Below are 27,468 nucleotides of genomic sequence, written 5' to 3' on the forward strand. Positions count from 1 at the left end.
TCATAGGGCTTGAACTCTGGATCTGTGTGGTCTATCCCTGAGCTCTTCAGCTCAAGAAGAGCACTCTACCACTAGAGCCACAGCGCCGTTTTCTGGTGGTTTATTGGAGATAAGAGTCTCAAGGACTTTCCACTTTCCTGCCTGGGCTGTCCTTGAACCGTGATCCTTAGAGCTCCTGAGTAGCTAGGATTACGTAGCTAGGATTACAGGCATGAGCTACTGGCGCCCAGCTATCTTAATCTTTTTTTTGGGGGGGAGGGGGGTCCGGTCGTGGGGCCTGAACTCTGGGCCTGGGCGCTGTCCTTCAGCTCTTCAGCTCAAGGCTAGTGCTCTACCACTTGAGCCACAGCACCACTCCCGGCTTTTTTCTTTTTGCTTATGTGGTGCTGAGGAATCGAACCCAGGGCCTATGCATGCAAGGCAAGCCCTCTACCACTGAGCTACCTTCCCAGCCCCTATCTTAATCATTTCTTTTTTGTTGTTGTTGTTGTTCTTTTGGGTCCGGTTGTGGGGCCTGAACTCTGGGCGTGGATGCTGTCTCTCAGCTCTTCAGCTCAAGGCCAGGGCTCTACCACTTAAGCCACAGTGCCACTCCTGGCTTTTTTCTTATGTGGTGCTGAGGAATCGAACCCAGGGCCTCAGGCATGCAAGGCAAGTACTCTACCACTGAGCCACCTTCCCAGCCCCTATCTTAATCATTTCTAAATGAACATTTGCTAATGTAAATATATTCACAAGGTTGTACAACAAGTCTCCATAACTTTTTCATGCCCATTAAACAACTACATTTCCTTCTTCAGTCCTAGGCAACTACTATCTACTTGTTTGTACTAATTGGACTTCTATAGATAATAGTTGGTACTACTCTCTATAAATGCATAATAAAAGGAGAAATCATGCAGTGGTTTTTGTTGTTGTTGTTGTTTATTTTGTCAACCATGGGGCTGGAACTCTGCCTGGACACTGTCCTTGAGCTCTTTTACTCAAGGCTAGTGCTCTACCACTTTGAACCATAGCTCCACTTCTGGTTTTCTGGTGATTAGCTTAAGATCAGAGTTTCATGCACTTTCCTGTCAGGCTGGCTTTGAACTGTGATCCTCAGATCTCAGCCTCCTGAGTAGCTAGGATTACAGGCATGAGCCACTGGCGATTGCTGTTGTTGTTTTTGGCAATTGCTCTTGTTGTTTTGAACTCTAGGCCTGGGCACTGTCCCTCAGCTCTTCAGCTCAGGGCGAGTGCTCTACCACTTGAGCCACAGTGACACTTCCGGCCTTTTCTGTTTATGTGGTGCTGAGGAATTGAACCCAGGGCCTCATGCATGAGGGGTAAGCACTCTATTGCTGAACCACCTTTCCAGCCCTGTTGTTGTTTTTAAAGTGTATTAATTGTACCTATGGATTTCACTGTGATATTTCAGACATGCAGATACTGTGTCCTTAATAAACCTTTCAAATGCTGTTTCCCTGCCCTTATATTAATAACAGCTTTCACTGAAATTATTTATGCTGTTTTCATATAATATATTTTAAAACTGTTCACTCTCCTCTTTTTTTTTTTGTCGGCAGTGGGGCTTGAACTCTGGGCCTGAGGGCAGTCCCTCAGCTCTTTAGCTCAAGGCTAGTGCTCTACCACTTGAGATATAGTGCCACTTCTGGTTTTCTGGTGGTTTATTGGAGATAAGAGTTTCACTGACTTTCCTGCCCTGGCTGGCTTTTAGCTGCGATCCTCAGATCTCAGCCTCCTGAGTAACTAGGATTACAGGAGTGAGCCACCAGCACCCAGCTCACTCTCCATTTTTATTTTTCCTTTTTCCCTTTCCCTCTTCCTCCTACATGATCTCATAGGTTAGAATCATATACTATATATGTGTGTGTATATATATGTATATATGTGTGAGGATAGTGGACATATGTAGATATCCTGTGGGGTTTTTTTGTTTTGTTTTTTGTTTTTTTGCCAATCCTGGGGCTTGGAATCAGGGCATGGGTGTTGTCCCTAAGCTTTTTTGCTCAAGGCAAGTGTTCTACAATTTGAGCCACAACTTCACTTCTGGATTTTTGGTGATTAAGTCTCATGGACTTTCCTGCATCAGCTAGCTTTGAACAGTGGTCCTCAGATCTCACTTTACTGAATAGTTAAGATTACAGGTGTGAGCCCCTGGCACATAGTGAATTCTTAAGTGTGGTTTGCATGTTCTCCTTGTATATAGCATGCTACCTGGATGTCTAATTGTTACACATTTTGGTATGGATAGCATACAGGTTTGTTGGTGTCGTCAACAAAGCCAACCAGATAGGCCTCACTAGTTGCCTACAGAGCACCAGTAAGCACAGATCTATTTTGAAGTCTTGAGCAATCCTTTGAGGTAGGTGCTAGAAGGGGAGCTTGCAATCATTTCACTGACTCTGATAGTATCTTTTTTTTGGGAGGGGGGGTCCCGTTGTGGTACCTGAACTCAGGGCCTGGGCGCTGTCCCTCAGCTCTTCAGCTCAAGGCTAGCACTCTACCACTTGAGCCACAGCACCACTTCTGGCTTTATTCTTTTTGCTTATGTGGTGGTGAGGAATCAAACCCAGGTCCTCAGGAATGCAAGGCAAGCGCTCTACCACTGAGCCACCTTCCCAGCCCTCTGATAGTATCTTAATGTCATAAATAAATCTTCCTTCTTCCCTCCCTTCCTCCTTCCCTTTTCTTCTGTGTCTCTGCATTTAACTATAACCTTAACTTCTTTTTTTTCTTCTTCTTTTTTTTTTTGTCTTGGAGCTTGAACTTAGGGCCTGAGCACTGTCCCTGAGCTTCTTTGGTTCAAGGCTAGCACTCTTACCACTTCACTTGAGCCACAGCGCCACTTCTGGCTTTGTCTGTTTATGTGGTATTGAGGAATTGAATCCAGGGCTTCATGCATGCTAGGCAAGCACTCTACAACTATGTCACATTCCCAGCCCGTAATCTTAAATTCTGTTGGCTCATGTAGTGGAGCACCCTCCTAGCAAGCACTAGGCCCTGACTTCAAACTTCAGTGATACAAAAAAAACCACACCTTAAATTACATTCAAATTTTTTGTCACTCTTGGTTATTGGTGCTTCTCCCCGTTGACATATTTATCTTTTAGAACTTATTTTCATTCTTACTCAAGCTACATATTTACAATTGGTTATTCTGATCGGCTAGATATTTAGGACCACTTTGTATAGTTTTATTTTTTGTTCAACTTTTACTCAATTTTCTATATGATACTTTATGTGCAGTTAGAAACTATTCCATAGACTGGAAAATATGTATGTGCATAGGTGGAAAAACTGCTATTCTTGATTTAGTCATACAGTATATATTCTTTTTTTTTTTTTTTTGGTCGGTCTCTGGGCCTGGGCGCTGTCCTTCAGCTCTTCACCTCAAGGCGAGCGCTCTACCACTTGAGCTACAGCACCACTTCCGGTTTTCTGGTGGTTTATTTGAGATAGGAGTCTCACGGCCTAGTCTCTCCTGCCCGGGCTGGCTTTGAACCGCGATCCTCAGATCTCAGCCTCCTGAGTAGCTAGGATTACAGGCGTGAGCCACCAGCGCCCTGCTAATACAGTATATATTCTTGTGTATGTCTGAATTTTGCTTTTTTATTTTGTTGGCCTGTCTGTCCCTGAACTGTTTTGCTGAAGGCTAGCATTCTACCACTCTGAGCCACACAGCATCACTTCCAGTTACTTGTAGATAAGAGTCTCATAGACTTTACTGCCTGGACTGGCTTTGAACCACAATCCTCAACTCAGCTTCCTTTTTTTTCTTTTTTCTTTTTCTTTTGTCAGTCCTGGGGCTTGAACTCTGGACCCTGAACACTGTCCCTCAGCTCTTCAGCTCAAGGAGAGTGCTCTACCACTTGAGCCACAGCTCTACTTCCGGTTTTCTGGTGGTTAATTGGAGATAAGAGTCTCACGGAGTTTCCTGCCAGGGCTGGCTTTGAACCTCGATCCTCATATCTCAGCCTCCTGAGTACCTAGGATTACAGGCGTGAGCCACCAGCTCCCAGCTAACTCTCAGCTTCCTAAGTAGTTAAGGATTACAGGTGTGAGCCACCAGCACCTGCCTGTGTCAGAATTTTTAAAAATGAAAAGATGCAAAAGTCTTTGTTTTGCTTTTTTGTTTCTGTTGAAATGAGATTTTACTCTGTAACCCATGCTGGCTTCAAACTTAAAATATTTCTTCCTTGGGGCTGGGAAGGTGGCTCGGTGGCAGAGTGCTTGCCTCGCATGCATGAGGTCCTAGGTTCAATTCCTTAGCACCACATAAAGAGAAAAACTCAGAAGTGACGCTATGGCTTAAGTGGTAGAGCGCTAGCCTTGAGCTGAAGAGCTGAGGGACAGCGCCCAAGCCCAGAGTTCAAGGGCACCTTCCCCCTTCCCCCCCAAAAAAAAAATTCCTTCCTTAGCTTTCTGAGTGCTGGGATTGCAGGTATGTATCACCATGCCTGGTACCAATGAAAGAGTTTCTCTTTTATATCTCAAAATCATTAGCCCTTCCCCTTCCTTGCAGGCAGTCAAGTGATCAAATTTTACATGATAAAGTATTTGGTAATATTCTGTACCATTTTTAATTTTAATTGACTTTTTCTCTTACAGTTGATTATGGAAGATTCCCACAAGAATAACACTTCAGAGACTGCACCTCAACCTGGTTCAACAGTTCAGGGAGCTCATATTTCTCATATTGCTCAACAGGTAAGTCAAAGATAAGCCAAAATAATTTTAGGAGTATATATATGCAGCTTAATCTTATTTCAAATCTTTTTTTAAAAGAATAATAGAAAAGTTTATTAGAAAAATGCAGCAGAGAAAGAGTATACACACAGCATAGACATGCACAAATCTTTTTTCTTATGGACAAAGAACTATTGGGGAGAATAAACCCTGTTTTCCCTTGTTTCTGGAAGAAAAAGAGAACTAAATGCCCCTGAAGAAAGAGCCGAAAACTATCCTAGGCTCAACTGTCCTAGTTGTTTTTTTGTTTTTTTGTTTTTCCTTGCCACTGGCAGAAAGCTCCACCTTCTTGGAACCAAGGACAGAGTTCATAACTGAGACAGACCCAGGACAAAAGAAAACCTAGTCAGACTAAAGCAGTACTAATATTTGAGAGAAGAATCAAGCAAAGACTTTAAAACATCAATAGGAAAAGTGGATTTACATATCTTGTCAAGGTTTGGGGTTTTTTTCCCTTCCTTCCGCTACTATGTAGCCCAAGCTGTCCTGAAACTCTTCCATATACAGTCCCCTCTATATCCCACCCCATGTGAACTTGGGGCCTTATGCTCTTGCTCAACTTTTTCTGCTCATGGCTGGCATTTTACTACTTGAACCACCCCTTCCATTCTCGCTTTTTGCTAGTTAATTGGAGAAAAGAGATTTGTCTGCCCTTGCTGGCTTCTAACCTCAAATATCTGATCTTAGCCTCCTTAGTAGGTGTGAACCACTGGTGCCTGGCTGGCCTGGAATTCTTGAACCTTCTGCCTTAGCATTCCAAATGGTGGGTTAAAAGCATGCATCACCACATGCAGATTTATTATTAACTTTTGAACTAGGCTAGAATAAAGTCTTAACGGTTTCATGAGGTAGAATATCTTTTTTTTTTGTCAGTTGTGGGGCTTGAACTCTGGGCCTGGGTGCCATCCTTCAGCTCAAAGCAAGTGCTCTACCACTTGAGCCACAGTGCCACTTCAGGTTTTCTAGTGGTTTATTGGAGATAAGAGTCTCATGGACTTTCCTGCTTGGGCTGGCTTTGAACCGGGATCCTCAGATCTCAGCCTCCTGAGTAGCTAGGATTACAGGCATGAGCCACCCACGCCCGGCTATCATGTGGTAGAATATCTTTGACTCAGGGTATCTTTATTATAAAGCTCAGACTATATTGAACTCGTGCCCTCTTGCTAGCCCCTCTGAATGCTGGGATTAATAAGTGTGTGCCATCATGCCCAATTTGAGCCATTTTCATTTTAACAGATTTATCATGCCTATATTAGAATTTTTTTGCTGAATAAAGAATTTAAGTTGACGATCATACATGTAGACAAAATGTGTATTTAGTAAAGAACACAATATACATATATATACATGTATATACATATATGTATGTTATTTAAAATCACAGTGATTCTAGTAATTCTACCTACAATATACAAATGTTGCTTCCACCCTAAAACAAAAATAAATTGTGTAATCTACAAGCCATAATTGTTCTCATATTCACAGAGGAGGGATATAGACATGGTTCATTTGTAGCAGAACATAGAAGTCAGAGCTATTAAACCAAGAGTAAAAAACAATTCAGCAAAATTTTAGTGAACTGCCAAAAACTTAAGTGTAAGCTAGCATGAAACTATAAAACGCTTGAAAGCTGCAGGCACAATCTGTGTTTATGCCCACTGTAGGCTTTTCTCCAAGTCTCTTTAGCAGTTGCTCTTGAAGAGAGTGAGATCAGAGAAAGCCTTTCTGAGTTACACAGGTCTGGACCCTTTTCTCCTTTTTTTTTTGGTTGGTTGTGGGGCCTGAACTCTGGGCCTGGGCACTGTCCCTCAGCTCTTCAGCTCAAGGTTAGTGCTCTACCACTTGAGCCACAGCGCCACTTACGGTTTTTTCTGCTTATTTAGTGCTGAGGAATCGAACCCAGGGCCTCATGCATTCAAGGCAAGCACTCTACCACTGAACCAACTTCCCAGCCCTGGACCCTTTACTCTTATGGACAAAGAACTTTAAACTATTGGGGAGGGTAAACCTTGTTTTCCTTTGTTTCTTGAAGAAAGAGAACTAAATGGTCCTGAGGGAAGGGCAGAAAATTGTCTTAGCTCAGATACTAGTTGTTTTTTTCCTTGCCACTGGGAGAAAGCTCTACCTTCTTGGAACTAAAGACAGAATCCTTAACTGAGACTGAGACAGGCCCAGGACAAAGGAAAACCTAGTCAAACTAAAGCAAGCTGCCCTTAAGGGACAGAGTGCAGAGACAGCCTCTTTGGAGATCCCACAGAGAAAACCTATAGCTGAAGGTATAAAAAGAACATAGAAAACCCAACTCTGTCTTCTCCCTCAGTGAAGCTGGTAACAGTAGAGAAATATGAAACTGGTTAATGCACTTAAGGTAATCATAACCATCCCCAAACAATGCAATTCTTGAATAGATATGACTCCCCCTCCCTACACATATCAATGGACTACTAGAAAAAAAATGAATCCTTTATTAGACATAAACACTGTGTCAAGTCTCTCCTGTCTTATACATTATAGATGTCCATCCAGATAAAAATTATGAAATGAAATATATCAAAACTAAGAAAAAGCTGAAATCAGAAATCAAAATAATTAACAGATCTAGACTCAGAATGACCCAGTGGTTGGAACTATTAGTGAATGTGAAATAACAGTGAATTAATGTTACTTTACTGGAAATGGTAGACAGCATATCTGAACAGTTCTGGGATTGCAGCAGAAGGATGAGACCTGTCTGGAAAAAGTGGAATGGGTAGTGTGTGGGCTTACAGACTTGTCACAGTTGAGGAAAGATTTAGTGGACTTAAAGATGGGCTAATAGAAATAACCCAAATAGCAAACAAAGAAAAAGTGAGTAGTGAGAAAAACAAAAGAGCATCCAGGAATTGGGACAATATCTGTTTAAGATAGTATAATCACAGTCCTGAGACTAGACGGTTTTACTGGGAGGGAAATCTGGTTAAAGATAGCTTTTTTTTCGTTTACTTTATGCTGTGTTTTATTTTTATTTTTTTGTTGGTTATGGGGCTTGAACTCTGGGCCTGGACGCTGTCTCTGCACTCTTCAGCTCAAAGCTAGTACTCTACCACTTGAGCCATGCGCCACTTCCAGTTTTCTGGTGGTTAATTGGAAACAAGAGTCTCATGGATTTGAACTGCGATCCTCAGATCTTAGCTTCATGAGTAGCCAGGATTACAGGTGTGAGCCACTATCCAAGCAACCAGCTTACTTTATGCTGTTTAACAGTGTAGCATGTGTTATAGTTCTGTCTTACAAGAAGGCTGTGATGTACTTATGGAGAGAAAGTTCACATTAGGTAAGTTTCATTCCAGCATCAATTACTGTTTTGTTGACCACAAGTTCAATGCTAATGAATTTATACACACACACAGGTGTTTTTTTTTTTTCTCCATTCCTAGAGCTTGAACTTGGGGCCTGGGCACTGTCCCTGGGCTTCTTTTGCATAAGGCTAGTACTCTATCACCTAAGCCACAGTGCCATTTCCTACTTTTTCTGGTTTGGTTCTGTTTTTTGCTTTTTGGGGTTTTTTTGTCAGTGGTGGGGCCTGGGCACTGTACCTCATATCTTCAGCTCAAGGCTAGTGCTTTACCACTTGAGTCACAGTGCCACTTCCGTTTCTGCTTATGTGGTGCTGAGGAATCAAACCCAGGGCCTCAGGCATGCAAGGCAAGTGCTCTACCACTGAGCCACCTTCCCAGCCCCCCCCCCTTTTTTTTGCCGGTCATGGGCCCTGAACTCTGAGCCTGGGTGCTATCCCTCAGTGATTCAGCTCAAGGCTAGCGCTCTACCACTTTGAGTGACAGAGCCACTTCCAGCTTTTTTTGCTTATGTGGTGCTGGGGAATCGAACCCAGGGCTTCATGCATGCTAGCATAAGATTTTTTTTTAACAGAAACATGTAAGACAAGGTTATATGTTGTTCAGAGGAACTTACTCTGTATTTCTCATTCATCCAGTAGTTCATTATTTGTGTATTCATTGTATGTGTAAGTATATAAATACCACAGATAACAGTAATCAACTATATGTGATAAGAGTTCACTGAAAGCCTTCACAAGAACTATTGTGACCCACCTAGGTGCTGGTGGTTCATGCCTGTATTCCTGGCTACTCAGAAGGCTGAGATCTGAACATCATGGGTCAGAGCTTAAAACTTTTTTGTGTGTTTGTTGGTCCTGGGGCTTGAACTCAGGGCCTGGGCACTGTCCCTGAGCTGCTTTTGCTCAAGGCTAGCACTATACCACTTGAGCCACATCACCACTTCTGGCTTTTTCTGTGTAGTTTATTGAGATAATGAGTCTCACAGACTTTTCTGCCCAGTCTGACTTTGAACCACAATCCTCAGATCTTAGGTCTCCCCCTGAGGAGGTGTTAGGAAACTGAGTCATGAGTGTTAGAAAAGATAAGTAGACCAGGGCTGGGAAGGTGGCTCAGTGGTAGAGCACTTGCCTTGCATGCCTGAGGCCCTGGGTTCGATTCCTCAGCACCACTTAAGCAAAAAGAAAAAAAGCCGGAAGTGGTACTGTGGCTAAACTGGTAGAACACTAGCCTTGAGCTGAAGAGCTGAGGGACAGTGCTTAGGCCCAGAGTTCAGGCCCCACGACCGGACCCCCCCCAAAAAAAAGATAAGTGGACGAAAGGAGAGAAAAGAAGGCAGAGACCTCAACAGACTAGAACAGGCTTAAATCATGGCTGCAGAGGGACTCCATGTAACATGGAGCAGGTTGGAGAAGCGAGTGGAAAGTGTGGGGGTTTTTAGGGTTTTATACATTTAAGAGTGAGTTCTTCTTTGGAACTCTGAAGATAAGTAGCAGTTTCCCTTGGCTCATTACCTCAGCTCTTCTCCCTCAATTTATTTATGTACTTGTTTATATTTAAATTTTTTATTTTTAAATCATCAAATGGTTGGACAAAGGAGTTAAAATTTAGCATACTCTCCTCCCCGTTCCTAGTTTGTTTGTTTTTGGTGTGGCACTTTGTTGTGTAGCCCAAGCTGGCATTGAACTCACATACCTACCTAAGTCTTCCAAGTGCTGGGATTACTGGGGTGCATATCTTGTTGTTCTTGGACATTCTTAGTTGTCTGAATTTTCCTTTTTGGTTTTGGGGCTTGGACTTGGGGCCTGGACACTATCCCGGAGGTTTTCTCTCAAGGCTAGGGCTCTAACACTTTGAGCCACAACTCTTACTTCCAGTTTTCTGGTGATTAATTGGAGATAAGAGTCACAAGGACTTTCCTGCTTATGCTGGCTACAAACTAAGGGCCTCAAATATCAGCCTCCTCAGTAGCTAGGATTACAGATGAAAGACACTAGTGCTGTGCAGAAAGAGTCTTTAATATGGTTTGTTAGAAATCAAGGTGGATGTCTTTTTTTTTTTTTTTTGGGTCCGGTCGTGGAGCCTGAACTCTGGGCCTGGGCGCTGTCCCTCAGCTCTTCAGCTCAAGGCTAGCGCTCTACCACTTGAGCCACAACAACACTTCTGGCTTTTTTCTTTTTGCTTATGTGGTACTGAAGAATCGAACCCAGGGCCTCAGGCATGCAAGGCAAGCGCTCTACCACTGAGCCACCTTCCCAGCCCAAGGTGGATGTCTTAAGATGCTTCTAGCATGGATGGGTATGGAAGACTCAATAAGTAATTTTCTTTCTTTTGGTGCCAGTACTGGGGCTTGAACTCAGGGCCTTTAGTTTATTGCTTAACTTCTTCTCAAGGCTAGGACTCATCACTTGAGCTACACCTCCACTATTTGATTGTTAATTGGAGATGAGAACTTAGGGATTTGTCTTCCTGAGCTGGCTTCAGACCTTGATCCTCAGATCTCAACCTCCTAAGTAACTAGGATTATAAGTGTGAGCCATGGGCACCTGAGTTGCTGCATTTATTCTGAGTTGGAAGAGTTTACATAGTCATATAGTCTGGCCAACCCCTCAATCATTGGACAATGGTTCTGGGTGGCAAATTGGGCATAATTCTAAAATATGAAGATCACAGGCATGAGCCACCAGTGCCCAGTTTTTTATTTATTTTTTTGTCGGTTGAGGGGCTTGAACTCTGGGTTTGGGCATTATCCCTCAGCTCTTCAGCTTAAGACAAGTACTCTACCCCCTGAGCCACAGCGCCCCTTCCAGTTTTCTAGCGGTTTATTGGAGATAAGAGTCTCACGGACTTTGCTGCCTGGGATGGCTTTGAACCATGATCCTCAGATCTCAGCCTCCTGAGTAGCTAGGATTACAGGCGTGAGCCACTGGCACCCAGCTTTTATTGTATTTTATTGTGCTGGTCTTAGGGCTTAAACTCAAGGCCTGGGTGCTGTTCTTGAGTTTGTTTGTTTTTCTCTTCCCCCCTCAAGGCTAGTGAGACAAAACTTACTTCTGGCTTTTTGCAAGTTAATTGGAAAGAGTCTCATGGACTTTCCTGCTTAAGCTGGCTTTGAACCACGATCCTCAGATCTCAACTTCCTCAATAACTAGGATTATAGGCGTGAGCCACCAGCACCTGGCTCTTCATTCATTCTTACCTGTGTAAACTACTATTTGAGATCACTTCTTTCATCTTGAGTACATGCTTTAGAACAACAATCCTGTATAAGGACTTGTGTCTGCTCATTCCTGTCATGGAGGGCTATGCATATATGGGATGTTGAGTAGTAGTTCTGGATTCTGTCTTTAGCTTTCTCCAGAACGTTCCCTGAGGTTTCTGGTTGAGAACTCCTGCTCTAGAATCTCCTTTTTTTTTTTTTTTTGGTCGACCGTGGGGCTTGAACTCTGGGCCTGGGCGCTGTCCCTCAGCTCTTCAGCTCAAGGCAAGCGCTCTACCAGTTGAGCTAAAGCGCCACTTCTGGTTTTCTGGTGGTTTATTGGAGATCGGAGTCTCATGGTCTCTCCTGCCCGGGTTGGCTTTGAACCGCGATCCTCAGATCTCAGCCTCCTGAGTAGCTAGGATTACAGGCGTGAGTCACCAGCATCCGGCTAGAATCTCCTTTTATGAGAGTCTGCTGGTGATAATTGATTTTAGTTTTTTATTTGAAATTTAGCACATTTCATTCATTCTTTTTTTTTTTTTTTTTTGTCGGTAGTAGGGCTTGAACTCTGGGCCTGAGTGCTGTCTCAGCTCTTCAGCTCAAGGTGAGCGCTCTACCACTTGAGCTACAGTGCCACTTCTGGTTTTCTGGTTGTTTATTGGAGATAAGAGTTCCATGGACTTTCCTGCCCGGACTGGCTTTGAACCTCAGTCCTCAGATCTCAGCCTCCTGAGTAGCTAGGATTACAGGTGTGAGCTACCGGCGCCTGGCTTCATTTTTTTTTTTTTTCTATGTGTATGCTGGTCCTGGCACTTGAACTCAGAGCCCTGGGTGCTGTCCCTAAGCTTTTTCAGTAAAGGCTAGTACTCTACCCACTGAAGTCAGAGCTCCATTTCTAGCTTTTTAATGGTTAATTGGGAGATAAGAATCTCATGGGCTTTGCTTCCTGGTATTGAACTGCAGTCCTCAGATTTCAACCTTCTTAGTTAGCTAGGATTATAGGCATAAGCCCCTGGCACATGGCTCTATTATGTTTTATGTGTGAAATTGTTTTTATTCCATGTGAGAAATCGGTGTCTTGAGTAGATGGATTGGTGCCTGTCATTAGTTTAATAACATTTCAGCCATTAACTCTTCAGATTTTGTCTTCTTTCTCCCTCTCATTCCATTCTCCGTATCTCTTAATCTCATATTTTCCACCTGTCTTCTAGCACTTAAAAATTTCTGTATTCCTTATTGGGGTACTAACAATGAAAAATGGGACTGGATATTTGTTAAATTCAAGACATGAGAGAGAAATACTGTAGCATAAGCTGAGCTCAACTGTGCTGATTTAACAAAGGGAGTTTTTTAAACACCAGGGTGTGCTGAAAGGAAAATATTTTTGTTGTTGTTGTTGTTGGTTGTGGGGACTGAACTCTGGGCCTGGGTGCTGTCTCCCAGCTCTTCAGCTCAAGGCTAGCGCCCTACCACTTGAACCACAGTGCCACTTCTGGCTTTTTCTGCATATGTGGTGCTGAGGAATCGAACCCAGGGCCTCATGCGAGGCAAGCATTCTACCACTGAGCCAACTTCCCAGCCCCAAGAAAAGTACTTAAGACTGGAGATGAAGAGGTTTGTCCATGTGATGGGTATCTGGGTTTGCTGATATTCTCCAGAGATTGGAATTGTGGGAATCCTCGAGAGAATAAGCCAAGATCACCCTTGTTCAAGACATTTCTGTGTGGTAGAAGATTCACATCTCAAAGAGTAGAAAAGGACTGACAATTTCATCTTTTCCTCTTTTTCCTCTTCCCCTACCTCGACCAGCTGTTTTCTAGAATAAATAATGAAGTCAGGCCTTTAGGGTCTAACAAACAGCACATTCTTTGAGCATCAGTAAGCTTTCTCAGGCATTTTAAGGGGACTGGGATCATTTGCAGGGACATAGCATTAGGTTAAAAGAAGTACAACTTAACGTAAACATGAAAAGTTATATATTTTTTGCCAATCCTGTGGTTTGAACTCGGAGCCTGGGCACTGTCCCTGAGCTTCTTTTGCTCAAGCCTAGCACTCTACCACTTGAGCCACAGTGCCACTTCCAGCTTATTCTGTTTATGTGGTACTGAGGAATGGAACCCAGGGCTTCATGAACGTTGGGAAAGTAAGCCACATTCCCAGCCCCTCATTTTTATTTTTTATTATAAAGGTGATATACTATTACATAGGTAAAGAGTACATTTCTTCTTGGACAATGTCATTCCTTCCCTTGTTCTTTCCTAGTTTTCCCCTTCTATCCCCACTTATAAGTTGTGTACTTCAACCTAGTGTCTAGTGAGTACCACTGCTACATATGTCCCTCCATTTCTGGTATTTCCCCATTTGATTCCCACAAATTATATCATGATTTGTTTACCTGAAGTACTTTGCTAAAATTAAGACTACCTACACACAGTTGGAATGTCTTTTGCAGACAAATCTGTTAAAAATAATGTGTTGTAAAGAGTCTTCCCTGGTTTTACAGTCAGTTCCTCTCTTTGCCCACCTATGTACCTTCTGGGAACCACTTACCCTTTGACACCCAGCTGAAGCTAACACCCTTTCTTTTTTCCCTCTACTTGTAGCCATCACTTAAGTTTGTACAACCAGTCCCCAGGTTAAGTATCTAAAATTTGGTAAACAAATATATTTTTTAGTGTTAAGTTGGCTGTCTTATGTGCATAGGTGCAATATATATTTTGTTAATTGAATGAATTTTTATTTGTCCTCAGATGTCATTAAGAGGATCTACACCAGTGACAATTGTACCACTTCCGGGAGAGCAAGTACAGGTTCAGGGGGTCATCCAGAAAGCTCAGTCTTCTGTAATTCACCTACCACTCGTGCAAACGGTACAGAAATTCAAAGACAGTGGTTCAGAGTGGGGACTTTTTACCTACCCTAAGCCATAGAAATAGACTCTTAATAGAAGTTTTAGAATTTCATGTGTATAATACCCAGTGAAATTAAAATACAACTGGCAAGGCAGTGGTATTGCTTAGAATTTCAGGGAATAAAACTTTTTTTTTTTTGGTGTGAGACAGGTAACACTATGTAATCCAGGCTGTCCTCCAACTTGATGTAGCTGGCCTTAAACTGAATCTTCCTGCTTCAGTCTTCTAAGTGTTAGGATTATAGGTGTGCACCACCACACTCAGTTGAAAATGAAAGCTTAAGGAAAAGAACTCTTATCCCAGTGGTATCTTACCTCAAAGGCTTTTTCTTTTGGGGTGGAGGGATTCATACACTTGTATCTGTTACTTTCATCCTAACACTAGCAAGTCATTAAAGAGAAATACTTGGTCTTAGCTACAAGTAATCATTTAAGTTCATTGGGAGAATTTGGAGTAAATTGAGACAAACTGAAAGTAGCTAAAAGGTTAGATCAGAAATGGATTGTGTTTTTGTGTGTCTTTTGGTTTGGTGACACTAGGATGTAAACTCAGGCATCCTGCTTATTAGGTATTTTTTTCAGAACACTGTTTGCTAGTTTTTCCAGGACAGCCAGCTGGCTCTGTGGTTCTCTTCTCTCTTCCCTGGTGGTTCCTCCTTAGTCTCATTTGATGCCTCTTAAAGTATTTCTTGGTTAAATCCTTCTCTGAATTTACCCCTTAGTGAGGTTGTTCAGTCTCATGGTTTTAAGACCTTCAAATAACATTGCCTTCCTGATTTATCTAGTACATTCAACAGTCTCCTCAATATAAGCAACTGGCTATACAATAGGCTTTTCAAAATCAGCGTGTCCCAAATCCAAATCAGCACTAGTGAATTACAAAATACTAAACAAGAAATCTTTAATTCATCAGTATAAATGTGAGGCTGTTCTTTTTAACTAGTAAAATGGTAGTTCTATTTGGGGATAAACTTTATTCTTAGCTTTGGGCTCCTGAAAGACACTTTCCCCTTTTCCATTTGTTCTTTTAGATACAAAAGAATTTGGGTAGCAAGAAACAAATTTTCTTTGAATGTAAAAACTAAGTTCTTTTTCCATCTGTACTTTTCATCACATTAAAACCAGTTCTAATTTTTAGGTGTGTTTATCAGAAAGTGAGGAGTCTCAGGACTCATCTGACAGCATAGGCTCTTCACAGAAAGCTCACGGGATCCTAGCCCGGCGCCCATCTTACAGGTTAGTACTCCTGTATCAACCCTGCATGTGTCATATTACCATATCTAAAGAGGGAGCATTCAGACATTAGAGTCAGATTATACAGGCTGAAGAATAAGACTTGTGTTTTAAATTACATATTTACTTTATTACATAGTTAACTGCAATAGCAGTGTAAGAAATAGAGACTATAAGAATTAGACTATGTGTTCCCTTTCTTACTTCCTTTTGGGTTTTATTCTGTCCTCTGCCTGTTAATACCTTTTTCTGACTGGCTCAAAACAAAGTTTTTATGAGTATCACAGACTTTGCTGTCCTGGCTGCGTTTTCTTTTTTCCTCAGGCCTTGTAACTCTGATTGGCTTTTTTGTCCCAAGCTGGTGCTTTACTACTTGATCCACCCTTTTCTGGGTAGCTCATTGGAAATAAGTCCCATGGACTTTTTTGCACTGGCTAGACTTGAACCAGGATGAGTCACTAGCAGGATGAGTCCTCTTGAAATAAATGGAAAGAACTTTCCTGAGGAAGAGAAGATGATATATAGTAACCACACTGTATGGGTTCAATAAGAGACTGAGAGAGAAAAAGTTGTATTTGTGCTAGGCACCTATGGTTCACACCTGTAATTCTAGCTACTCAGGAGTCTGAGATCTGAGGATTAAGGTTCAAAGCCAGCCCGGGCAGGAAAAGTCTGTGAGACTCTCTTCTCCAGTAAACCAGAAGTGGCACTGTGGCTTAAGTGGTAGAGCACTTGCCTTGAGCTGAAGAGCTGTGGGACAGCGCCCTAGCCGAGAGTTCAAGCCCCATGACCAACCAAAAATAAAGTTGCGTTAGTTTTGTGTTAGTACTAGGGTTTCATTTCAGTGCCTGTGCTCTTACTAATCTTTTTTACTCACAGCTGGTACTGTACCACTTGAGCCACACTTCCAGTCTGGCATTTTGCTGTTTAATTGGTGATAATACCTTGTTTTTTCTGTCAGGCTGGCTTTGAGCCTCGATCCTCAGATCTTAGACCCCCTGAGTAGCTAGAAATACAAGCATTAGCTACCAGCTAGTTGGTCTATTTTGAAAATTGATACCAGTTCGGGACAGACTAGAAAAATTAAGTCATTTCTTAGGGACTTTTGAGAAACTGTCATTAAAGTCACAGAAAAAAAGGGAAAAAGTATATAATGTAGGGGAAATTCTTGAAGAAATAATGGCTGAAAAACAGTGAGTGAAAGGTATAAATCTACAGATTTGAAAAGCTCAGCCAACCCTACACAGGGAAACCAAAGGAATCACTGCCCACAGGTAGTCTAATTTCTGATAAGTAAATGACAAAACTTGCCAGATGTTGGTGGCTTGGGCGTCTAATCCTGGCTACTTGGGAGGCTGAGATCTGAAAAACTGTAAGTTAGTCAGGCTCAGAAAAGCACGCTTTTTCATATGTAGTTGTTGGACCTAAAAAAATAAGCATACATGCTGGTGCTGGTGGCTCACACATGTAATCCTAGCAACTCAGGAGGCTGAGATCTGAGGATCACAGTTCATAATCATCCCGGGCAGGAAAGTGCATGACACGCTTATCTCTAAGTAACCACCAGAAAACCGGAAGTAGCACTGTGGCTCTAGTGGTAGAGTGCTCCCCTTAAACTGTAAAGAGCTCAGGGCCAGCACATAGGCCCAGAAAGTTCAAGCCCCATGACTGACACCCCCCCCCCAAAAAAAAAAAATAGCATGCATATAAACACATTCAGGGACTGGGAAGGTAGCTCAGTGGTAGAGCGCTTGCCTTGCATGCATAAGGCCCTGGGTTTGATTCCTCAGCACCACATAAGCAAAAGAAAAAAAAAGCCAGAAGTGGTGCTGTGGCTCAAATGGTAGAGTACTAGCCTTGAGCTGAAGAGCTAAGGGACAGTGCCCAGGCCCAGAGTTCAGGTCCCACGACTGGACCAAAAAAATAAAAACCACATTCAGGATCATAATTATCCAGAATTTTGTATCTAATGAAAATATTCTTCAGAAATGGAGGTGAAGTAGCCCAGGGCCAGTGGCTCACACCTGTAATGCTAGCTGCCAGCTACTCAGGAGTCTAAGGATCGCAGTTCAAAGCCAGCCTGGGCAGGAAAGTCTGTGAGGCTCCTATCTCCAATTAACCACCAGAAAACCAGAAGTGGTGCTGTGGCTCAAGTGGTAGGGTGCTTGCCTTGAGCAGAATAGCCTCTCATGAGGTTCATCAGGCCCAGGCCCAGAGTTCAAGCCCCATGACCAACCAAAAAAATAAATAAAAAATAAATGGAAGTGAAGTATTGTCATGGAGGAAAACAAATTCTTGCTATTTTATGTGCTGTGAAATAACTGCTAAGAAAGTTCTTGTTGTTTTTTTTTTTTTGGGTCCGGACTTGGGGCCTGAATTCTGGGCCTGGGTGCTGTCCCTCAGCTCTTCAGCTCAAGGCTAGCGCTCTACCACTTGAGCCACAGCACCACTCCGGCTTTTTTCTTTTTGCTTATGTGGTGCTGAGGAATTGAACCCAGGGCCCCACGCATGCAAGGCAAGCGCTCTACCACTGAGCCACCTTCCCAGCCCCCTGCTAAGAAAGTTCTAAAGATAAACTAAAAAGATTAGGAATAACGAAACAGCACCAGAAGAATGTAGGTATGTATAATGTACTAAGCTGAGAATGTGATATATACATGTGATTCCAGTACTAAGGAAGCTAAATAAAGCAGGAGGACCCATCATGAGCCCAAGAGCAACCCGGGCTACATAGGGAGACCTTGTCTCAAAACTGTGTGTAATTTCTGTATTTCACTTAAAGTACTAAAGTAGTACTCCTAAACAGACTGTGAAAGAAAGGCAAAGGATATATTATAAATTCTGGAATTGCTTAAATGGAGTTCTGAAAAACTTTCAAGTAATCTAAAAGACCAGGTGAACAAAAACAGAATAAAGCTTGACACCAGTGGCTCATGCTTATAATCCTAGCTATTCAGGAGGCCCAGATCTGAGGATTGCAGTGTGACAGATCTGAGAGACTCTGGCTCAAGTGGTAGAGTACTAGCCTTGAGGGAAAAAAAAAAAAAAAAAGGATCAATGAGCTGAGTCAATATCTATAACCAGAGGCTGGGAAGGTGGCTCAGTGGTAGAGTGCTTGCCTTGTATGCATGAAGCTCTGGGTTCGATTCCTAAGCAACACATAGCAGAAAAGGCCAGAATTGGCACTGTGGCTCAAGCGGTAGAGCGCTAGCCTTGAGCTAAAGAGCTGAGGGACAGCACCAGGCCCAGAGTTCAGGCCCCACAACTGACCAAAAAAAAAAAAAAAAAAAAATCTATAACCATATTTAAAAGACATTGCTTATATGTAAGGCAGACTTTAGAGAGTAACTTCCCAAATTACTGTAGACATAAAAATTCCCAACCAAGTATTAGTAGTAACAAGGTATTAAATACCATGACCAATTAAGATTGATCTCTGAAATGCAACTTAGATTGATTTAATAAACTAATGCAATAAATCATGTTAGATTAAAAACAACTTACAGACTCAAAAAAGCATTTGACAAAATCTAGTGCCCTTTAATGATGAAAATGTTCAACAAATACAAGAGGGCCAGGCATGGTGGTACACAAAGTGAGAGCGGGCTTTCTCTCTCTGTGTGCTGGTATTAGGGCTTGAACTCAAGACCCTGGGAGCCATTACATAGCATTTTTGCTCAGGGCTACCCCTCTACCACTTTAACTACAGCTTTTTTAAAAAGTTTTTAAAAAGTTATCTGCATAAGGATGGGAAGAGGTGACATTGATCAAGATTCACTATATTCAAAACCTGAGTTACAGAATTATAACCTCTAACAAGTAAATGGCCTTATGAGAGAGAAAGTAATTTGCCTTGCTAGCAGTTATCTTCAGTAGTGATCTGAAGTTGTTTCCCTTTAATATAAATCTTGATTGCTAGAAATTTGATCTCCATTTCCAAATTAAAGGATTTTTCTAAGTTATCTGCAAAAATCCACATCTAACACATCATACTTGATCGTGAAAACTGGTTATTTGTTCCTTAAGATTAGAAGTGACATAGGACTTAGGGTCTGTCTTCTCACCTGTTCTGTTTTGCATTTTACTCAGAGAATTGGGGTGTTTTTGTTGTTGTTTTTTGGCCAGGCCTGTGCTTGAACTTAGGGCCTGGGCACTGTTTCTGAGCTTCTTTTGCTCAAGGCTAGCACTCTATATTTTATATAAAGAGGCACATAGGGATTGCACCTTTGTGTTTCTCTCTTCAGAGTGTCCTCTTTTCCACACACGATCTTTGGGATACATACTCAAACCATAATATAGAAAGAGAGGGAAAATCTTAAGGAATGCACCAAAATGTAACAAAAACAGCAAGGTTGTGGGTTATGAGATCAATATACAAAAATAAATAACATTTCCATGCAGTAGCTAGCAATATACAATCCAACCATGAAATTAGAAAGCAATTCTATGGATGCTGATAGCTCATGCCTATAATCCTAGGCAGGCCGAGATTGGGAGAAAAGCAGTGGAGGACCGGCCTGGATATACATGTGAAACCCCGTCTCAACCAGTAGCTGAGCATAATGGCATGCACCTGTCATTCCAGTTGTGTGGGATGCTGCAGTCAGAAGGATCCTTTGGTTCCAGAACAGACCAAGCAAGGGGGAAAAAGTTTTGAGACTATCTCAACCAAAGAAACGGGACGTAGTGGTCTGTTATCCCGTGTCCATAAAATTGGCAGATTATAGTCCAGGTACACATGTGGGCAAGACTGTCTCAAAACAACCAATACAAAAAAGGACGGGAAACATGGCTCAGTGGTAGAGCACTCAGACAGATAACCAGGTAATGGAAAGTGTTGCAGAAGTTGTTGAGAGTGAGGAGATACCATTAAGCAGCAAGAAAACAGTCTTTAAAGGCATTTAGAAAGGTGGGAGTAAAGAGCTAGTAGAGATGAGACATTGGTTACCCCCCACCTGTCTCACCCAATCAGGTCACTGTCTACTTCTGCAAGGAAGGGAAGGAACAGTCAGGACATCAGGCATAACAAAGGATAAGGATCAGTGACTGAAAAGTGAAAAGTGAGGCTGTTCCAACCCCAGCTGAGCTATTAAAAACCATGGTCTAGGGCTGGGAAGGTGGCTTAGTGGTAGAGCGCTTGCCTTGCATGCATGAGGCCCTGGGTTCGATTCCTCGGCACCACATACGCAAAAAGGAAAAAGCCGGAAGTGGCACTGTGGCTCAAGTGGTAGAGCGCTAGCCTTGAGCTGAAGAGCTGAGGGACAGAGCCCAGGCCCAGAGTTCAGGCCCCACGACCGGACCCCCCCCCCAAAAAAAAAAAAAAAAAAAAGAAAGAAAGCATGGGTTCCAGGTTCAAAGCAAAGTTGGTGTTTTGTATCATTTTGTTGTTTTGGGGTTTTTTGTGCCTGTCTTGGAACATGATTTCAGACCCTTGGCTCTGACTTGAACTTCTTTTGCTCAAAGCTACCTCTCTACCCTTTGAGCCACAGCACAACTTCTGGCTTTTTCTGAGTAGTTTATTGGAGATGGCCTCATGGACTTCCCTGCTAGGGTTGGCTTTGAGCCATGATCCTCAGATCTCAACATTCAAAGAAGCTAGGATTACAGGTATGAACCACCAGCGCCTTTTTGTATTGTTTTGAGACAGGGGCCTCAAGCTGAAGACAAACCTGAAGACAAAAGGTACAAATAAACATTTCTCCAAAGAAGACATAAAAATGACCAATAAACATGAAAAATGGCACCGGTGGCTCATGCCTGTTGCAAACTACTAAACAGGCTGCGATCTGAGGATCGCGGTTCAAAGCCAGCCCAGGCAGTCTGAAAAGTTCCAGAAAACTGGAAGTGGCACTGTGAATCAAGTAGTAGAGAGCTAGCTTTGAGCTGAAGAGTTCAGGGACAGCACCAAAGCCCAGAGTTCAAGCCCCACAACTGACAGAAAAAAAATGTTCAACATTTGTCATCAGAGAAAATGCAGACCAAAACCATGAGATACCCACTAGGAGGTCTAAAAACTTTTTTCAAAAAGATAGTATTGAGGATCTCAAGGCATTAGAACCTCATAAATTACAGTCCATCAGTTCTACAGAATGCAGTTACCGTATGCCCTTCCACTTCCAAGCTAATTGTATCCTAGAGAAAGAAAAACATAGGTCTACAGGAATGTTTGTAGAGGCACTGTTCAGAGCCTGGATGCAGCATTGTAGCAATAGCCAGAAATAATCCAAAGGGTCTGCTAGCTGATAAATGAATAAACACAAAATGTGATGCATATGCAATGGAATATTTATCAATAAAAAGTGATGAACTACTGGTGCTATAATGAAATTTGAAAATACTAAGTGAAAGAAGCCAATCACAAAATCCAAGTGATTCCATTTATATGAAATGTCTAGTTTAGGCAGATTTATACAGATAGGTAGTTCAGTGGTAATAGTGTGTGCAAGTTCCTGGATTTGATCTCTAGCATCAAAAAGAAAACAAATAAATGAAAGTAGATGAATATTAGCTTTGAGCTTGGAGAAAAGAACAGAATTCATTCTAGAGCTGTTTGGTGAAGTATTCCAGAAAGGTTAGGTAGATGACACTTGTTGCTGATACTTACTTGGTCTATCATCTTGCTGGTATTCTGACTGCATGTTTGTTTGTTTGTTCGTTTTGTCAGTTGTGGGGCCTGAACTCTGGGCCTGGGTGCTGTCCCTCAGCTCTTCAGCTCAAGGCTAGCGCTATTCCACTTGAGCCACAGCACCATTTCCAGCTTTTTCTGCTTGTGTGGTGCTGAGGAATCTAATCCAGGACTTCATGCATGCAAGGCAAGCACTCTACCACTGAGCCACCTTCCCAGCTCTGACTACAAGTTTTATTATTACTGAAGTCTTCAGTTATAACTGGATTTGTAACTGGCCACAAGTGGCTCTTGGAGCTGAGATTTTTGAGGGTCATGGTTCAAAGCACAGGCAAGACAAATCTGATTTACTGTTTATATTTTTGCACAAAATCTCACTGCAGCCTAGCCAGGAACTTGAGCCAAGCTAACCTTGAAGTTGTGATTGTTCCTGCCTCAGACTCCGGAGTGAGGATTACAGGAGTGTACCATCACACTCAGTTTATGCAGATATTTAAAGGAGTCAATCCTCTCCAGATGATTTTTTTTTTGGGGGGGGGGGGCGGAGTGTCTGGTCGTGGGGCCTGAACTCTGGGCCTGGGTGCTGTCCCTCAGCTCTTCAGCTCAAGGCTAGCACTCAGCACTTGAGCCACAGCGCCACTTCCTGCTTTTTTCTTTTTGCTTATGTGGTGCTGAGGAATTGAACCCAGGGCCTCATGCATGCAAGGCAAGCGCTCTACCACTGAGCCACCTTCCCAGCCCTCCAGATGATTTTGATATGTACTCATACACACTTTGCCCAAAAATAGTCCTATAGCCTGTCACCTCCATTGTTGTCTTTGAAGAAACTTCTTTTAACGCAGTCTGTATATTAGCTCTTTTTTTTTTTTGTCGGTTGTAGGGCTTGAACTCCAGGCTTGGGCGCTGTTCCTGCACTGTTCAGCTCAAGGCGAGCGCTCTACCGCTTGAGCCACAGCACCACTTCTGGTTTTCTAGTCGTTTATTGGAGATAAGAGTTTCACGGACTTTCTTGCCCAGACTGGCTTTGAACCACGATCCTCAGATCTCAGCCTCCTGAGTAGCTAGGGTTATAGGCATGAACCACCGGCACCTGGCTGCATATTAGATCTTAGTAGAGAAAGGAGAGGAAGCTGGAGAAAGAGATCCAAATGTATTTTGGGGGTGGAGGTGGTGGGAATGACCAAAAGCATATGGTCTAGAATAGAAGGTCTGTTGCAGTAATCAAATATTGCAAAGTAGGGCATGGGTACATTATTGGAGGCTTAAACTTCTCCAGCTTCACTGGGTGGATATACTTTTAAGTATAAATGAGCTCTTATTGTTCACAGAACACTTTTGTCAGTGGTAGGTGCTTGTTTCTGGAAGTGGCAGTTATGAGTAGTAGTAGAAGGGGGAGTTCCTCTGTGGGCTGCCAGGTTAGCAGAGATACCGTGAAAGACCCTTTTTGTCTTCTGGAAGATCTTCACTTTTAGTAAAAAATACTTTCCAATCTCTGTTTTTTTAATTGTAAAGATACTGTATAGAGGGGTTACAGTTAAATGAGTAAGGTAATAATTACATTTCCTACCTAGCATTGTTACACCCCCCTCCTTTGTTTTCCAATCTCTGTTCTTGTCATGAGTCCTGTTTCACTAAGTTGAGTGATACCTACGGCATATTTGCCTCTTTATATTAGAATAATCAGTTTTACTTACTACTGAAACTCGGCTTGAGGCTGGGAATGTGGCTCAGTGATAGAGGGCTTGCCTAGCATTCGTGAAGCCCAGGGTTTGATTCCCTCAGTACCACATAAACAGAAAAAGCTGGAAGTGGTGCTATGGCTTAAGTGGTAGAGCACTAGCTTTGAGCAAAAAAAGAAACTCAGGGCTTGGGCACTGTCCTTGAGTTTTGTGTTCAAGGCTAATGTTCTACCACTTGAGTCATAGCTCTACTTTTGGCCTTTTGGTTTTTAATTAGAGATAAGAGTCTTGATGGTTTGTTTGCCCAGCCTAGCTTCAAACTTCAGTCCTGAGATCTCAGCTTATAAGCATGAGCCACCAATGCCCAGTCTTCCTCCCTCTTTTTTTTTTTTTTTTTTTTTGCTGGTCATGGGGCCTGAACTCTGGGCCTGGGCACTGTCCCTCAGCTCTTCAGCTCAAAGGCTAGCTCTTTACCACTTGAGCCACAGTACCACTTCCAGCTTTTTCTGCTTATGTGGTGCTGAGGAATCGAACCCTGGGCCTCATGCATGCAAGGCAAGCACTCTTACCACTGAGCCACCTTCCCAGCCCTTCCTCTCTTCTTTTCCCTCTCCCCTCTTCTCTTTCTCATGGCATCACTAAGGCTCAAACTCAAGAGTCTCATGCTCTTGCTCATTTTTGGCTCTTGGCTGCTCTTCTACTACTTAAGCCACACCTCCAGTACAACATTTTGCTGGTTAGTTGGCGGTAAGATTCTCACGTATTTGTCTGCCTGAGCTGGCTCTGAACCTCAGGTCACAGACCTCAGCCTTCTGCATAGTGAAACTTATTTCTAATCTTCTTTCTAAAAATCATGGATTCATTATATGGAGTTGGAGATTGGAAAAAACAAAATGGGTCATGTGTATACGTTGATACTAGAGCTTAAAGTTTGGGCCTCAACTCCTTGCTTAGGTTTCTTGCCTATAGCTGTTGCTCTACTGGAGCTGCACCTCCACTCTGGCATTTCCCTGGTTAATTGGAGATGAAGTCTCACAAACTTTTCTGCCAGGGCTGGCTTTGAACCTTGATCCTCAAATCTCAGCCTCTTGATTAGCTAGTATTCCCAGGTGTGCAATCCTAGCTACTTTTGCAAAACAGGTTTTTTTAAGTCACTGGTACTGTTTAGATAGTGAATAGTACCTTGTAATTATGAAGTACCTCACAGTGGAAAGAAATTTATAACTTTACAAAGGAAGCTGTGGATGTAGCTCAATTGAATACTTATTTAACATGTGCATGACATTAGGTTCAACAGAAAAACAACAACAAACTTGAGGTCTGACACAACTCTACAAGGTTCTCGTGCCTAGGAAAATACTTTTGTACCCAGTGTATGACTCTCTTTTCCATATAGTCATAATCTAAAATTTAACTGTCCTAGATCACAGCATGTAATAATATATGCTAAACAGTATTCCCTTGACACAATAGTTTAGGTATCTGGTGGATTACTTTTTGTTTGTTTTTGAGGAAAAGTCTGTGTTGCCCAGTCTCATTTTGAATTCCTGGACTTAAGCCATCCTACTGTCTCAACCTCAAGAGTAGCTAGAACTAAAGAGTACAACCACTCTGCCTGGCTAATTATACTTTTAAACTTTGATTTAAAATAGATCTGTAGGGCTGGGAAGGTGGCTCAGTAGTAGAGTGCTTGCCTTGCATGCTTGAGGCCCTGGATTCAATTCCTCAGCACCACATAAGCACAAAAAGCCGGAAATGGTGCTATGGCTCAAGTGGTAGACTGCTAGCCTTGAGCTGAAGAGCTGAGGGACAGCACCCAAACCCAGAGTTCAGGCCCCATGACCAGAAAAAAAAAAAAAAAAGAGTAGACCTGTAATCCTAGCACTTGGGAGACTGAGGCAGAAGGATCATGAGTTCAAGACCAGCTTCAGCATGACCTTATTTCTAGGAATGGAAGAGAGAGAGAAAGGGAGGGAGAGGGCAAGAGAGAAGAAAATCTTAGCAATTTCTTTGTATAAAGCCATTCTCATTATCAATATTAATGAGTTTCATCTTTTACAGAAAAATTTTGAAAGACCTCTCTTCAGAAGATACACGTAGTAGAAAAGGAGAAAATCCTGGCGTTTCTGCTGTCACATCTATGTCTGTTCCAACTTCCATCTATCAAACTAGCAGCGGACAATACAGTATGTATAGTTTGTTCATTGTTCATGTGTAGAAACTGTCACTGATGGGAAATGGAGGCTTACAGATAATGTTCCTACAGTCACACATCCTGTAGGTTAGAGAGCCAGAGTTCAGTTATTTTTTTGGTGTCACACCTGGTGCTTAAACTCAGGGCCTACGTAATGTCACTGAGCTGCTTTTGCTCAAGGCTAGCATTTTATTTACCACTTGAGCAGCAGTTCTACTTCTGGCTTTTTGGTGGTTAATTGGAGATAAGAGGCTCACCAGCTTTCCTGCTCTGGCTGGCTTCCAACTAATCTTCAGGTCTCAGACTCCTGAACAGCTAGAATTATAGGTGTGAGCACTGGCACCTCTTTTTCCTCTGAAATATATCATTAGTCTTTTGTTCTAACATGGAAAATATACACAAGAAAGAAAAAGTTGAGAATCCTAATCACAATACTACTTTTAGTCTTCTGGGAAATAAAGATAAACTAGTTCCTATTAAAAATGAATCATTAATCAAATCAAGTTTTTTTTCTAAAAGTATAAATTTATATTTTCATCTCATAAACAAGTATGTGTTACTGAAATTACAGAGTATAACTTTTGTTTTCTCCCCTTTTTTTGGTCTGAGACTGGGACTGAAACTCAGTATCTGACACTTTCACTGATTGGCTGGTGATTTACAATCTGAACCACGCCTCTTAACCCTTTTGGTGGGGGGCTTACCGTACTAAGGCTAGGGCTTGAACTCTGGCCTCCAATTCTTGCTTAGACTATCATTCTATCACTTGAGCCATTCCTCCAATTACTGTTCACTTTTGAATTGTTCACTTAGTTTTGAATCTAGAAAGGGGCTTTTCCTTCAAACTACAGTACCTCTTACAGAATGCTCTTTTGGCAGTAGCCAGTTAGGTCCATGACCCTAATTCCAGTGGAAATTTTATGTGGGTTAGTTAAAAAAAAGATTAAACGGGAACAATTGAATTTGAAGTTTAAGGAAATTTGAATCAGAAAGAGAATTCAGACTTGGGTAATGTGATTTATAGTTTGCCTGCCATGAATAATCAAGGGCTAGTCAAGTTTATAAATAAACCTCTATCTAAAAATGTTGACAAAGGGCTGGGAAGATGGCTCAGTGGTAGAACGCTTGCTTTGCATGCATGAGGCCCTGGGTTCAATTTATCAGTACCACATAAGCAAAAAGAAAAAAGCCAGAAGTGGCGCTGTGGCTCAAGTGGTAGAGCGCTAGCCTTGAGCTGAAGAGCTGAGGGACAGTGCCCAGGCCCCACGCCAGACCCACAAAAAAAAAAAACAACAAACAAAATAAAAATGTTGACATAGAGATTAGTCAGTACCTACAACAAAGTGAGCATCCACTGGTGTAAAAATCCCATCAAGGGCTGGGAATGTGGCTTAGTGGTAGAGTGCTTGCCTTGCAAGCATGAAGCCCTGGGTTTGATTCCTCAGTTCCACATAAACAGAAAAGGCCAGACGGTGATGCTGTGGCTCAAGTGGTAGAGTGTAGCCTTGAGCAAAAGAAGCACAGGGACAGTGCCCATGCC

The 27,468-nt window shown here is 42.4% G+C and overlaps 1 protein-coding gene across 7 annotated transcripts in view; it reads left to right on the forward strand.

Annotated features, from left to right (window-relative positions):
- Atf1 (activating transcription factor 1) overlaps positions 1-27,468 on the forward strand; it is a 43,407-nt gene that overhangs the window by 7,713 nt on the left and 8,226 nt on the right. For 5 of the 7 annotated variants that reach the window (XM_070040980.1, XM_070040970.1, XM_070040960.1 and 2 more), the window contains exons 2-5: positions 4,612-4,710; positions 14,037-14,156; positions 15,336-15,433; positions 25,796-25,920. In XM_070040980.1, coding sequence (XP_069897081.1) covers positions 4,618-4,710; positions 14,037-14,156; positions 15,336-15,433; positions 25,796-25,920 — 436 coding nt within the window. In that variant the 5' untranslated portion in view covers positions 4,612-4,617. Of the gene's footprint in view, positions 1-4,611; positions 4,711-14,036; positions 14,157-15,335; positions 15,434-25,795; positions 25,921-27,468 lie in introns of those variants that run through there. The other 2 variants (XM_070040996.1, XM_070041006.1) reach the window with 2 other exon arrangements.

This window comes from Dipodomys merriami, unplaced genomic scaffold (assembly GCF_024711535.1).
Source record: "Dipodomys merriami isolate MVZ:Mamm:240054 unplaced genomic scaffold, mDipMer1.0.p SCAF_10, whole genome shotgun sequence".
NCBI lineage: Eukaryota > Metazoa > Chordata > Mammalia > Rodentia > Heteromyidae > Dipodomys > Dipodomys merriami.